The sequence below is a fragment of the Vombatus ursinus genome, unplaced genomic scaffold, assembly GCF_900497805.2.
Source record: "Vombatus ursinus unplaced genomic scaffold, bare-nosed wombat genome assembly UNPS02014874.1, whole genome shotgun sequence".
Lineage (NCBI taxonomy): Eukaryota > Metazoa > Chordata > Mammalia > Diprotodontia > Vombatidae > Vombatus > Vombatus ursinus.
The window spans coordinates 5,715,959-5,730,474 of NW_020954652.1; the positions used below are offsets into that span (position 1 = coordinate 5,715,959).

Consider the following 14,516-nt stretch of genomic DNA (forward strand, 5'->3'; position numbering starts at 1 on the left):
AGACCTGGAACCTCCTTCACCCAGATGGAATGAGGAACACGCCTTCTGAACTTTGAAGGGGCTGAGTCTGAGGCCTGCGAACTTCTAGGCCTGGATGAAAAAAAACCACTTCTGCCAATTCAGTTCATGGCACCTTGTGTGTTCCTTAAGATTTAGAGTTCCATCCAACAGTGGTGGGGAGAGGGGTTAAGGGAGAGTTAGGTCATTTTTCGTAGTCATTGTGTGTCAGAAGTGGGATTCAAACCCGCGTCTTCCTGAATCTGAGGCCAGCTTTCTACGTCATTCTGCATCCCTGCTTTTGAGCACAGTAGAAATGTAAGCCAATATTAAGAGGTTGAGGGGTCAGAGGTCGGCTGTGGAATGGGGATGGTGACAGAAGAGCAAGCTTTGGCAGACAACTGGCAGGAGGCACAGGGTCTGTTGTTCAGATAAGCCTCCCTCTGCTACCCCTGGCTTTGGACTGGCTCAGGTTTTAATGTCCTAACACAAGACTGGAAGAGGTTAAGATGATTTGGGAGGGTTATCATGACAAGCAAACAGAAAAAGAGAGAGACAGACAGAGAGAAAGGGAGAGATAAAGGAGAGAGAAGAAAGGGAGAAAGAAAAAAGAAAGGAAGGAATGAGAAAGAAAAAGGAAGGAAGGAAAGAAAAGATGGCAAAGCCAATGGACTAATCCAAGGCCTAATAGGGCAAAGTCACTTGTTTTACTAAACTGGCATCAGACCAAATGAGCTAATATGAAACTGCCGAAGTTTTCAATGTTCTCAGCTTGAACGGACACTTCATCTCATTTTTATTCTCTTTCCTCCTCAACCCTCCCTCCCCCACTCCCCTTCCTTTGGCAGGTTTTAATGCCCAAAGCTCTTGCAATAAGTTTGTCAGAAAGGGTATGGAGTTGGCAAGCAATGAAAGCTTGTTTAAAAAAAAAATCAGAGTTTTAGAAAACAAACCAGCAATGCCATGGTGCTAGGGAAAGACTGCAGGATTTGGAGTCAGACAACCTGGGTTCAGATACTATCTCTGCTACCTACTATCTGTGCCTCTTTAGAAAAGTCCCTTACCCTCTCTGGGCCTGAGTTATAAAATGATGGAATTTTACTGGATAGCCCCATGGATCCCCTGCAGTTCCCAATCTGTGGATCTCACATACTCAGTGTCTGTCTCTCTCTTTCTCCTTCCCTTCTTTCTTCCTTTCTTCTTTTCTCTTTCTTTCTTCCTTTCTTTTTTCTTTCTTTCCTTTCTCTTTCTTTTCTTTTCTTTTTCTTTCTTCCTTCCTTCCTTCCTTCCTTTTTCTTTCTCTTTCCCCTCCCTCCTTTTCTTTCTTCCTTTTTAAAAAAAGTCTTTTGGTATTTACATCCTGTTTAGTCCCTGATATGCCATCTGTCCCAACTGAAGTCCCCTTTTTAAGGGGGGAAAAAGTTAAGCAAAATCAGCCAACATGGTGGACGTGTGGAACAGCATATGCCGTGTTCCACATCCATAGCCACCACACCTTTTTACCAAGTGGAGGAGGAACAAAAGTTTGACACTCTGTTCTCAGTGGCCCAGATTGGTCATTGTATTTAATCAGAGTTCACTTGCCTTTCAGTATTTGTCTTTGTGTTATTGTTGTCATTGTACATTTTGATGGCAACTGGATGGTGGGATGGATAGAATATTGGACTTGTAGTCATGAAGACCTGAATTCATATCCTGCCTCAGACAGCTTACTAGCTGGGTGACCCTGGGCAAGTCACTTAACTTCTCTCTGCCTCAGTTTCCTCATTTGTAGAATGTAGATAATAATAGCACCTACTTACTAAGGCTGATGTGAGGCTTAAATAAGAGAATATTTCTAAAGCACTTTGTCCACATTAAAGTGCTGCAGACACGTTAGCCATCATTATTATGTTGTCTTTCTGGTTTTTCTTTCTTCCCTGCAGCAGTTCATTCAGGTCAGGATTTTTTTTTTTGCCTGAATTAGGCTAAGTGAATATAGAAATCAGGAAGGAGAAGAATTCATTTTAATTCATGTGATAGTTGGGAATTTTCTGGGAGGGATTCAGTCAAAGGGCCGTACTTGAGGACCTAGAGGCCTCAAGGCCGCAGGTTCCCCACCCTGACCTACACCAATAAAATCACAGGTCTCGTTGGAAAGGAAGATAACAGAAGCATTTTGAGAAAGTTTTACTTTAATGTTGCAGTGGAGGAACAGAGCAGAAAAATAGGATTCTGAGGAATGTCCACCCTTCTTTTTACTGAAACTTTTAAGTTTTCTGCCCTCCAAATGAATGATGGCGTTTAAATTCATTTCTTTCCTACCATCCTCATACTCAGTATTGAGTTTCTATTGACAGAAGCTTGAATTATTGGGGTGATTAAGTTGCTTTTTTTGTCTTTTTGACTTTGAAAAGGGAATCCCCAGTTTCCTTCAAAGCTCAGTTCATTCACCACTTTTGGCATGAAGCTCAAACTCCCCCTCCCTCACCCTTATCTCCCACCCCTTTGTACCTCCCTGCTTCCAGGATACCTTGTGTTCACTGTGTGTGTACAATGTTTCTCTTGGTAAACTCTTTAAGGGCAGGGCTTTCTCCCTTTTCCCTTTGGATCCCCAGTGCCTGGCACTTGGTACAAATAATCAGTCCTCTGAAGTGGGCATGTGTATTCAAATTGGCACTATTTGAAGTTATTATTATGTAAAATATAGCCATTAGTTCCAGCCCAATTGAAACCTGCTGTACAAATTCAAATAATGAGACCACTTCAGGGATTCAAATGCTTATTGGTTGGTTGGTTGAATATTATATCCCATTTTGAAGAAAATATCACAAATCAATAGTTATATATGATGACAGGTTTCTCTTGACATCTTTCAAATTGAGATGATTATGACTTTTCTTATGGTGTTTCCTTTTTTGTTTCTGTCTGCAGGTGGCAAATCTTCCGAATGACTATATGATACCTCTTAACTATGTCCCCGGGATGGAACTGTTGGTATGTATTTATTATATACAGCAGCTACCAGAAAGTGATGGGTTTAGTCATTTCCTGTTGTAAAAGTCTCCATGACTGAGAGTTTTACTAATTTCCAGGATTTAATGGAAAGCATCTTTGCAAATTCCTTCCTTCCTTCATTTATTTATTGGCATTTATTTATTTATTTATTTATTTATCCATTTATTCATTCATTTATTTAGCTAGTGCCTTTTCCTACACTTTCTTTATTTACCAGTGTCTAGGCAGTGTGACATAGTAAATAGAGAGATGTTTCCAGAGTCAGGAAAACTGGGTGCTAGCCTTGCCTCTGACTGTGTGACCCTGGGCACATCACATAAACTCCCTCAGTGCTAGGGTTCTAGGCAACTCTGAATTGCCAAGAAGGCTTTGTCCTATAATGATAGATGGGAATAAGCATTTATTAACCACCTACTGTGTGTTAGGACATCTCCACTCCAAATGTTCATATGGACTATTTGTGCCCGACCTGTGGTAGAGCCTTTCAAGATTATAGTAATCTCCTCAGCCTCAGTTGGACACACTTTACTTTGACCTCAACATAGCAATGCCATTTTGGTCCTCTGAGAATGAAGGACGACAACCAACCATGTGTTGGGTATTGTGACACTAAGCACTTTTTCCAAATATCTTAGTTGATCTTTACAACGATAAAACCCTGAGAGGTAGGTACGGTTATGTTCCTCGTTTTACAGTTAAGGAAACTGAGGCAAACTGAAGTTAAGTGACTTGTCCAGAGTCATACAGCTGGTAAGAGTCTGAGGCCAAATTTGAACTCAGGCCTTCCAGACTCTGTCTACCTCTCTCTACAAAGCTCCCTAAATGAAATCACAGATCTAGCCTCTCTCCCTATGCTATATGTATCCTCATGTCATGAATACAATAGAATTATTTTAAAATATTACTTTTTTTTTTTTTTTTGGTGAGGCAGTTGGGGTTAAGTGACTTGTCTAGAGTCACATAGCTAGTGAGTGTTATGTATCTGAGGCTGGATTTGAACTCAGGTCCTCCCGACTCCAGGGCTGGTACTCTCCACTGAGCAACCTAGCTGCCCCTAAAGTATTACTTTTGAGGTGCAGGACAGAGTAATGAATCATCTTCCATATTTCCTTCCTTAAGCAAATCCAGGGAGGAATATAGTTTTTGAATCTGAAATTTTAGAAAATTTTTTCACATCTTTAAATGTAAAATTCTTATAAAACTTGATACCCAAAGTGGTTTTGAGAAAATATTTGTCTTTGAAATGTGATTAGCACTATTGCATATGTTTTCATTTTTTAAGGCATTCTCCTAAGCAGATGGTTATTTTTTCTAGTTTGTTTAGTTTCTTATTTAATTACTGAAACAAAGTAACATTTCTTCCCCCTCTTCCCCCTCACCAAACATACGTGCTCTAGTCCTGTTCATGGCCTAGTCATTTCCCTCTAGTAAGCTCATTCATTCATTTCACAAATACTTGTTGAACATTTTTTGTAGCCCATTCCTTGGTTCAGATGGTAGTCTTTCCCACTCATTCTCACCCCCAACCTGTTGTCACCTAGCACAGTGTAATAGTAAGTGCTTGATAAATAAATATTTATTGAGTAATAAACCAAAATTGTCCTGATTTGAACTTTTTTTGGATGACTTAAAACTAATGTCAATTGCTGTCTCTACCCCCACCCACCTTCCCCATCCCACCCCCTGCACATTCTTTCAAGGCAGTCATTTCCAGAGAATTTCAAGTACCACCTCTCTTGGAAGAAGCCTGTTTATTTTTCATAATAGACATTTTTGGAATGAACTTTGTAGTGGTTCAGAAGACGTTGATGGCAGAGGCCACAGAGGTTTATGTTGCTCCCTGGAATTGTTCTTGGGCATTACCCAGCCTTATATCCTTGGATATTTCTGTCTGTGATTGTATAGTTTAGGAGTTTTCCCTTTTAATCCCAGTTAGATAATGACCCTTTCCTCTGTCATGATTGGGAGAGGGTTAATGAATACCCATGATTAATTGTACAGTTCTTATGCATTGGTTATGTAGTTCTTAATGCCCATTGGACCAATCTTTGATTGGTATAGAATTTGTGCTGAATCATGTTACTTGAAACTGTATTAAAAACATTCCATAGCTGTAGTTCCCACTTGGGTTATCTGCACTAGGGCTGAGTTGGTCCCAAACGGTACCTGGCCCTTCCTTCTTTCTTTTCCTTTCCATCTTCCTTCTTTCCTTCCTCTTTCCGTCCCTTCCTCCATACCTCTTCCTCCTTTCCTTCCTTCCCTTCTTTTTTTCTTCCTTCTTTCCTCCCTTCCTTCCAATTCCCTCCTTCCTCTTTCCCTCCCTTTCTCCATCCCTCTCCCTTCTTTCCTTCCCTCCTTTTTTTCTTCCTTCTTTCCTCCCTTCCTCTCTTCCTTCTGTCCATCTTTCCTTCCTTCCTTCCCTCCCTTCTCTCCCTTTTTCCTTTGATCATTTTCAGGTTGGTAAATACTGCAGTGACATCTGTGCTGTTCTATGTCCAAGATTGTGAGAATCCTGGAGCTCCAAGGTTGGCTATATAGCTGACATAGCACATGTTCCTGCTTTGTGTATTTTACCTAAAAGCAATATCATTTAACCTGTTAATGGAGAATGTGGTGGTTTGTTCCTTGGTTAACTCTGTAACCTGAGAAGTGTCATCCAGACTGAAATGAACCATTACTTTAAATTCTTTTGAGAGTTTTAAGTCATTTAGGAACTATTTAGGACCCCAGAGGACTAATGTAGACCTAGCAGCCTGAAAGTGGTAATTAACCTCCGTGAGTGCTGACCATTCCTCCAGTGACTGTGGCTGTGGTTGTGGGTGGGGGTAAACCAACCACCTGGGAGGTAATTGGTGGTATGCCAATATTACAGCAGAGGACAAACTATGCCATGTGGCTTTGGGCTGGAACAAAGGTATAGGTGATTCTTCCCTTTGTTTCAGAGTAATAGCATTTGCCATATTTGGTGAGATTTTCTAGCCCCTCCCTATTGAAAAAGCCACTCAGGGATGTAATTCTCTAAGGAGATGTGTGGTCTGCTGGTAAGAAGACTGAACTAGAAGTCAGTAGACTTATAGAGTTCAAGTGCCACCTTGGCTACTCAGTAATTTTGTGATCTTGGGGAAATCCTCTCCCCTCTTACCCTTACCCTCAATTTACTCATACATAAAATGGGAAGCTCAAAACAGATTTTTAAGGAAAAGCCTACCTCCTGGCAACCCAGTTCTGGGGAGGATAGCCTCAGAAACACTGCTTGCGAATTATCTGTCAGAATACCGCTCCCAAATAGCAGGGTGTGAGCATCCTGTTAATATAAAACATCTGTGTTTAAGCCTAACTGTAATTACCAGTCCTACTTAAAAGATTATGAACTATAATGCTGCCAACCAGCTAATGGTTTACTTTAGCTTTCCAACAGTTTTCCTTTTTTCTTTTTGTAGTCAGCCTCCTATGAGAATATAAGGGAGAAAACGTGAATTGATGCCCAGTACTATGAACTCTGAATCAGTAGTAGGTACTTGAGAGATGATTGTTTAGCGGTAGTAATGGTTATTTTTGTATATCTACATCTAGATTTATTCTACCAGTTGTCAAATCAGTTCAAAGTCTCAAGAGCTTCCAGAAGTTGATTCTCCCTTATTTGAGCACTAAAAGATGCTTTACCAGTTTAATTGAGCCAAACTGTAAGGGAGTTTGGGAGAACAGAAGTAAAAGAAAGTTGGACTAAAAATAATCATGTGAAATGCAACCTGCTTTTATTTTGTAAAACTAGTGACCCTTGGTTCATGATCACACCCTCCCCTGGGAATATATCAAATCACCTCCCCATTTGGGGCCTCATTTTTTTTTTTCCTTTGGTGAAATGGAGAGAGGGGAATTAGATGACCTCTAAGTTCTTAATCTAGAGACAGGTGGGAGGCTGGGTGGTTAGAGTGCTGGGCATGGAGTCAGGAACACCTGAGTTCAAATCCAGCCTCAGACAGTTACTAGCTGTGTGCCCCTGGACAAATCACCTCTGTTTGCCTTAATCCGCTGCAGAAGGAAATGGCAAACCACTCCAGTATCCTTGCCAAGAAAACCCCATGGACATCATTGGTGTGTTATGGTAGATGGAGTCACAGAGAGTCAGACACTAAATCTGTGACCCCCAATCTAGCCCCTCAATTCTGGGCTACTGAAATCTCTTGTTAGCTTCCATTCCTGCTGCCAGACTCCCTTACCTCAAATCTTAAAACAACACTTTCTTTTTTTTTGTTTGTTTGTTTGTTTGTTTTTGGCTAGGCAATGGGGTTAAGTGACTTGCTCAGGGTCACACAGCTAGTAAGTGCTACGTGTCTGAGGCCAGGTTTGAACTCAGGTCCTCTTGAATCCAGGGCCAGTGCTCTATCCACTGCGCCACCTAGCTGTCCCCAAACATGGAGTTACCCAGTTTGGGAAACTGGACTGGTTCCCCATTGTCTAGAGAACGAAGATCCAAATTGAGCCTAGCGTTCAGTGCTCTCGACAATCTGATCCCCTCCTAACTCTCATTTCCTACCCTTGGCTATTCCAAACCCTCCATTCCAGGCTAGTGTCTTCGTTGTGTTCAGCTATGCTGCCCTTGATCTGACTTCTAACATGGTATTGTCCTAGCCTGGAATATCTTCTTGTCTAGATCCTTCCATGGACTCATAGAACTCAAAATTCTAGAGCTGCAGACTCAGCGATTATCCCTTTTACCCCAAGCTTACACTCCATTGCCACCAGGAACCCGAGAGCCCATATGGTGCTCCTGGCCCATCTCAGCCATATGCTGCCTATGAATGAAATCTCCAAATACATGACAATGTGGGTGTCATGGAAAATGCCGGTCAGGCCTGTAATCCAGCTTCTAGGGGAACTGAGAGTGGTAGATGTCAGGTAAGCCAGTTATGCGTGTTGACTGACTCACTGATTTAGGCATTCATACTAAGTTCAGCGTCAATGTGGTGAAACCGTGGGAAGGTTGGGGAAGAGACCTGGGTTGCCTGCAGACTGACCCCGGTGGAAAATAGAGCAAGTCAAAGCTCCTGTGCCTATCGGTAGGGGAGTTGGACCTTTGAAAGGCCCCTGTACTTTCAGCTTGGGTGAAATGAGGAGATGTAGTTTTAAAACAAGGACCTATTTTAAATTTAAATTCTAGCTGGATTTAAATTCTGGCTCTCTACACTAGCTATCTGAAACTAGGCAAGTGGCTTCAATTATTTCTGTGCCTGTTTTCTCATCTGTAAAAGAGGGATAATAATATTTGTGTTAATCTTTCCAGATTAATTTCCTATTATTTCTCTTAATTCACACCTCAATCCAGTCAAACTGACCTACTTACTAGGTCTTCCCTGAACCCAACATTTCTCCTCTATGCTTTTGCATAGACTCCTGTGCCTAGAATACTCTCCCTCCTCTTGGCCTCTGAGAATTTCCAACCTCCTTCAGACTCTGGGGATACCTTCTGTTAAAGCTTTTCCTAACCTGCTCCTCTCCTCCCCATTAATTGTTACAGCTCTCTCCCTCTTTGAATTTTCTTGTATTTACATTTCTTTGTATATGTAATATCTTCCCAGTAGAGTATAAGCTGTCTGAGGACAGGCATTATTTTGTTTTTATTTTTGGAACCCCAGCACCGAAGACAGTGCCTCGCATATGGTGGCTACTTAATAAATACTTGTGTAATGATCCAAGACAATTCTGAAGGACGTATGATGAAAAATGCTCTCCATCTCCAAAGCACTGTTAGAGTCTAAGTGCAGATTGCAGCGTATTTACTGTTTCTTTACTTTCTTTATTTTTTTTGTCTGTGTTTTCTTTTACAACATGACTAACATGGAAATATATTTTGCATGACTGCGCATGTATAACCTATATCAAATCACTTGCCTTCTCAAAGAGGAGGGGGGGGAAGGAGAGAGGGAGATTTGGAACTCAAAAAATTTTTTTAATGTTAAAATTTGTTTTTACATGTAATTTGGGAAAAATAAAATATTAAATTTAAAAAATGTGTAACTAGATTGGACCGCTAAACTCATAGGGTTGTTGTGTGAAAAGTGCTTTGCATATCTGGAAGTACTATAGAAACATGGGTCATTATTGTTGTTGTAACTTCATGTGTTACAGATGTTTAGTCATCGCAGTCATGTCTAACTCTTCTTGGCAAAGATACTGGAGTGTTTTGACTTTCACTTCTGTAGCTCATTTTACAGATGAGGAAACTGAGGTGAACAGGGTGAAGTGACTTTACGCAGGTCACACAGTTAGTAAGTGTCTGAGGCCAGATTTGAACTCATGGAAAGGGGTCTTCCTGACTCCACACATGTCCATTTTGCTGCCTAGCTGCCTGTAATTTTGTGTAAATTCCCTTTAATTTCTCTTGTGTCTTCCATAATATCTAGGATGATGCCATGCTCACTCATGATTATGGCTTACACTGGCCTCTTTGTCCTTACAACAAGTAAGGACATCCCCAAATTAGGGATTAATACAGCAAGGTTCATGAGTATTCAGTACCTTTTCAAAGTCCCATAGATCTTCAGTAGTGATTAACTCATAGCTTCTGGCTCCAAATCCATTGTTCTTTTCTCAGAATAAGAATTGGAGATTGTATCATATCTTTCTTCATCTCCTCAGTGCCTAGCATAGTTTCTTCAACAGTATAGACAGTTAATAATTTTCTTTTGAACTGAGAGAGAGGCCAACATTGTGGAATAGATAGAAAGCTGGGGTGGGAGCTCAGCTTTGCTGCTTACTTCCTGTGGAACCTTGGACAAGTCACTGGATTTCTCTGGGCCTCAGGTTTGCTCGGCTGTAAAACAAGAGGGTTGCGCAAAATGGCCTTGCTGTGCCTTGGCATTTGAGGGTCAGGGCCGGGCCTCTAACCTAGGCCTTCTCATTCAAAGGTCAGTGCGTTTTGTAATCTGCTCCTGGCCCAGAGCCAGGATTTAAACCTAGACCTTCTTGATTCAAATTCAATATTCTTTAGTTCATTACTGCGTGAGTTAGATAATTTTTAATATTTCCATCTTATTTCTTTTTTTTTCCTTCATTTTTAATATTTCCATTAGGGAAAGAAGACTCCAAGGTTGATATTGTACAGTAAAAAGAATTGGTCTTGGAATCCTGAGACTCTAATTAAATCCTGGTTCTGTTGATTATTCCCTGTCTGACTTTGAGGGAAGTCTCTTACCCTCTCTGGGCCTCAGTTTCTTAATCTGTAAAATGAGGTTGTTAGACCAAATACTCTCCAAGGCCCTTTCCACCTCTATGTGTGTGATACTATTCTTGGTAGGACTATTGTACCTTCGACTGTCGTGACCCAAAAATATTATTTAGGGAGAAGATGAAAATAAATCCTTATATAACCCAGGTATCCCAGAGGAAATGCTGCCTTCTGAGTGTAGGCACCAACTAAAGGATGTGATCAGAGAATTCTAGGTTCTGCAGAATGCTTTTATTTCAGTAGTCTGTGTTATGATATTGAGGGGCACAGGGTGGGGTGTCCAGAACATTCATCGGTGGTTTGCTTAATGGGTGAGAAATGAATAATCAAGTGAACCCAAGGTCATTTGTAGCAGTTGTTAGGATTGTAGCAGAAGAGTAAGAGGGGACCTCAGAAACCATTGAGTCCAGCCTCCCCATTTTACAGTTGGGAAAATGAGACCCAAGGGAATTAAATGGCTTGTCCAATATAATAGAGGCTCCAAATAAGAGGTGAGATTTGAACATAGGTCCTTTGACTCCTAAGCCGATGTTCTCTGCATCTAGGTGGCACGATGGATAAAGCTCCGGGCTTGGAGTCAAGAAGACCTGAGTTCAAATAGAGCCTCAGACACTTACCAGCCGTGTGACCCTGGGCAAATCATTTAACCTTGTTTGCCTCAGTTTCCTTATCTGTAAAATGAACTGGAGAAGGAAATGGCAAACCTACTCCAATATCTTTGCTAGGAAAATCCCCAAATGAGGTCATGACTGAAAAACATCTGAAACATCCTCATTTATGTATTTCTTAATAGCTTCATTGCTAGATCTTGAAAGTAAGATCTGTCTGTGACCTTGAGCAAGTCATCAGGCCTGAGTTTCTTTACTCTAAAGCAGCAGTTCTTAACTTTTTGGTCCCAGTACTCCTTTACTCTCTTAAAAATCACAGAAGACCCCGAAGAGCGTTTGTTTATGTGGAACATCTAGAAATTTACCGTGTTAGAAATTAAAACAGATTCATATTTAGAAATTTATTTAAATATAACAAACCCATTGAAGGTTAACATAAGTAACACATTTCTATGAAAAATAACTTTTCCAAAACAACAAAAAAAATTACTGAGGAGAGTGACATTGCCCTACATATTTTTGCCAATCTCTTTAGTATCTGGCTTATTAGAAGGCAGTTGGATTCTCATATGTGCTTCTGCATTCAGTCTGTTGTGATATGTTGTCTTGGTTGAAGTATATGAAAAAAATCTGGCCACCCTCAGATATATAGTTAGAAGGGGGAGGGCAGAATCATTTTAAAAGGGAAATAACATTTTAATATTATGAAGAGGCAGCTAGGTGGTGAAGTAGATAAAGTGCTGGGCCTGAAGTCAGGAAGACTCATCTTCGTGAACTCAAATCCAGCCTCAGATACTTACTTCTGTGTGACCCTGAACAAGTCATGTAACCCTGTTTGCCTCAGTTTCCTCATCTGTCAAATGAGCTGGAGAAGGAAATGGCAAACCACTCCAGTATCTTTGCCAATAAAACCCTAAATGAAAAGTCAGACAAGACTGAAAAAAATTATTATGAAAGTAGTTTTGACCTTGGGAACCTCTTGAAAAGATCTCAGGGACCCCTAAAGGTATTTGGACCACATCTTGAGAACTCTCCTCTAAAGGATCCTTTTGAATAGTACAGTCTTGTAGCTCTTAAGCACTGAGAAGAAATTGGAAATGTAAGATGAGAGTGAGAAGTGTGTCCCATCCCCTGAGCATTCCCATCCCGCCTACTGGGAATTCTGATGCCTAGTGTGCATGAAACAAAAATAAAAACAAACGGAAAACAAACCTGTCAAACAGAGCACTGAGCTTTAACAGTTAGATTTAGTAGATTAGAAGTCTTGAGTCATATTTGAAAAAAATCTTCATCTTTTGCCAAAGACCACACAGTGAATGAAATAGGGCTTCTGGGCTCTTGGTACTTGAAGTATACAATGAAGTAAGTTAGGCTAATGAACTGTCTTTTTATCTTCACTAGCAGTGTTCATTATGAAGAAGGCTCTTTGAGTTCAGAGAAATCAAATATATGGACCAAGGCTGTTCAAGGCCTAGTCACTAGCTTTGTCTGAAGTGGGCTTCCAAGGAGGTTTTTCCACTTTGTAGAAAGACGACTGGACCCAGCCTTGAGTCCTGGCAACCTTAATGGAAATGAGACTGAACAGGCCGTTTCTGTTATCTGGACACCCATCTTAGTCAAAGATCAGGATTTGTGTATTTGCATATCCCGTAGGGTAAGATAGTCTCACGTTCAGGCCACAGCGAAATAGATGTTTCTCATCTTTCCATCCCCTCTCATTTGACCATCCTTGTATTGGGGTAATGAGTGGGGGAAAAAATGGGTTTAAAGAAGGTCTACTCTTGTTTGCTGGGTTACCTTAGGCAAATCAAATAATCTCTCTTAATCTTACTATGTTCCTTGTCCAGATCTCAGAGGTATGTGCATTCCCTCATATGTTGCAGACTGTAACCCCCTCCGTACTTTATGTTGCTACGACATTACCATTTTATTGTTCAGTGGCCAGCCTTATGGAGGTGAGCCTCTGAAATGAGCTAATCTGGCTCCCAGATGGCGTGTAGACAATGAAAACTGTCCAGTTAGGAGCTATTCTGCTCCCTGGTGATTTCATTTCATTCATTCCCTGTGGAGAAGGTGCCTCCTTCTCCTCTCTCTTATCTTCAGTCTCTCCCTTTCTAAGGGCTTCTTTTCCAGGGCCTTGAAACTTACCCAGGTGTTATTTATCCTAAAGAAAATAAAACAAAACGAAACAAAATACCATACAATTCTCCCGTGACCCTGCTGCCAGCTCAAGCTAGAGTGTTATCTCATTGCTAGCAAACTCCATGAACTGATGATGCTCACAGCCTGCAATTGACATCACCCATGCAGTCCTTAACATCCCCTGAAATCTGGCTGCAGTCCTCACTCTTGTAACTCACTTTTGGAATGCTTCTTACAATTGTGATGATTCTCCTCCTCCTTCTCTTTCTTCTTCTTCTCCTTCTCCTCCTTTTTCTCCTTTTTCTTCTTCTCTTTCTCCTCCTCCTCTTCCTCGTCCTCCTTCTCCTTCGTCTCTTCCTCCTCCTCTTGATTCTGCTTCCTCTTCCTCTTCCTCTTCCTCCTCTTCTATCAGGGTTAAGTGACTTACCCAGGGTCACACAGATAGTAAATGTCTGAAGCTGGATTTGAACTCAAGCCTAAAGAGGTCTTTTCTGATCAACTCCCTTCCTCATTGCTATTTGTTAGCACTTTCTAGGTCTCAAAATTACAATTTGGTTCCTTATTTTGTATTTTCTTTGGTATATATATGTTATTAATTCCTCCCTTCTGGATAGAATGTCTTTTCCTTGAGGTCACAGTCTGGTTCATACTTAGTATCTTTGGCACCTAGCACAGTGCCTTGAACTTAATAAGGGTTGGTAGAATTGATTTTCTTTTTGGTAGAATTGATTTGAGCTCTCTCTGAGGCCATCAGTTCACTCCAATTGACAGTTTCAGGCCCTGATGACTATATTCTCAGTTCACATCCTCCTTGACTTCTCCACTCCATTTGACACTATTGACTTCTTATTGTTGTTCACCCTTCCTTCTGGAAGAGGCCCAATAACAACAGGAGGAGGATGTCTTGACTTGCAAGTGAATTGGATTTAAGTGAGTCAGGGCTGTGCACAGTCAATCTCCTTCAAAGGAAGCGAGCTCCAGTGGCAAGACGTAAGTCAGGACTACTAGTGTTGGCCCCAGATGCAATGGGAGACCTGGGCTTTTTTAAGCTAAGGTCTTTCCAAAGTCTCAGTTCGTCTGAGGCAACCCCCATTCAGTCATTAAAGGCTAGATAAGAATTGAGGCAAAAGATGGCCTAGTTTGCCTTCACAAAAGAATCAAACTTTTGTGTGGCACTATTGACTAACCCATCCTTGAAACACTCCATTCTCTTAGCTTCCTTGACATAGCTATTTCCTGGTTCTCCAGCTAATCCTTCTCAGCCTCCTTTGTGGTTCTTCTCTCTTATCCTAAGTGTGGGTATTTTCCAAAGACCTGTGCTTTTCCAGATCATTAAGTTACGAACCTTAGTTACTGTTGACTTTTCCCTTTCCCTAACTTTGCCTCCCCATAAGCTAATAAATTGCCAAGTTCTGCTGATTCTGTTTCATTGACTCATAGTTCTGAAGGTAGAAATTACATTAGAAGATGCCCCTTCATTTTACTGAGGAAACCAGACTCTCTCTCTCTCTCTCTCTCTCTCTCTCTCTCTCTCTCTCTCTCTC

General features: G+C 41.1%; 1 protein-coding gene across 3 annotated transcripts in view; it reads left to right on the plus strand.

Annotated features, from left to right (window-relative positions):
- The window catches only part of KITLG (KIT ligand), a 144,522-nt gene that overhangs the window by 74,959 nt on the left and 55,047 nt on the right, over positions 1 to 14,516 (plus strand). For all 3 annotated transcript variants that reach the window (XM_027842528.1, XM_027842527.1, XM_027842529.1), the window contains exon 3: positions 2,911 to 2,973. In XM_027842528.1, the coding sequence (XP_027698329.1) occupies positions 2,911 to 2,973 (63 nt within the window). The remainder of the gene's footprint in view (positions 1 to 2,910; positions 2,974 to 14,516) is intronic.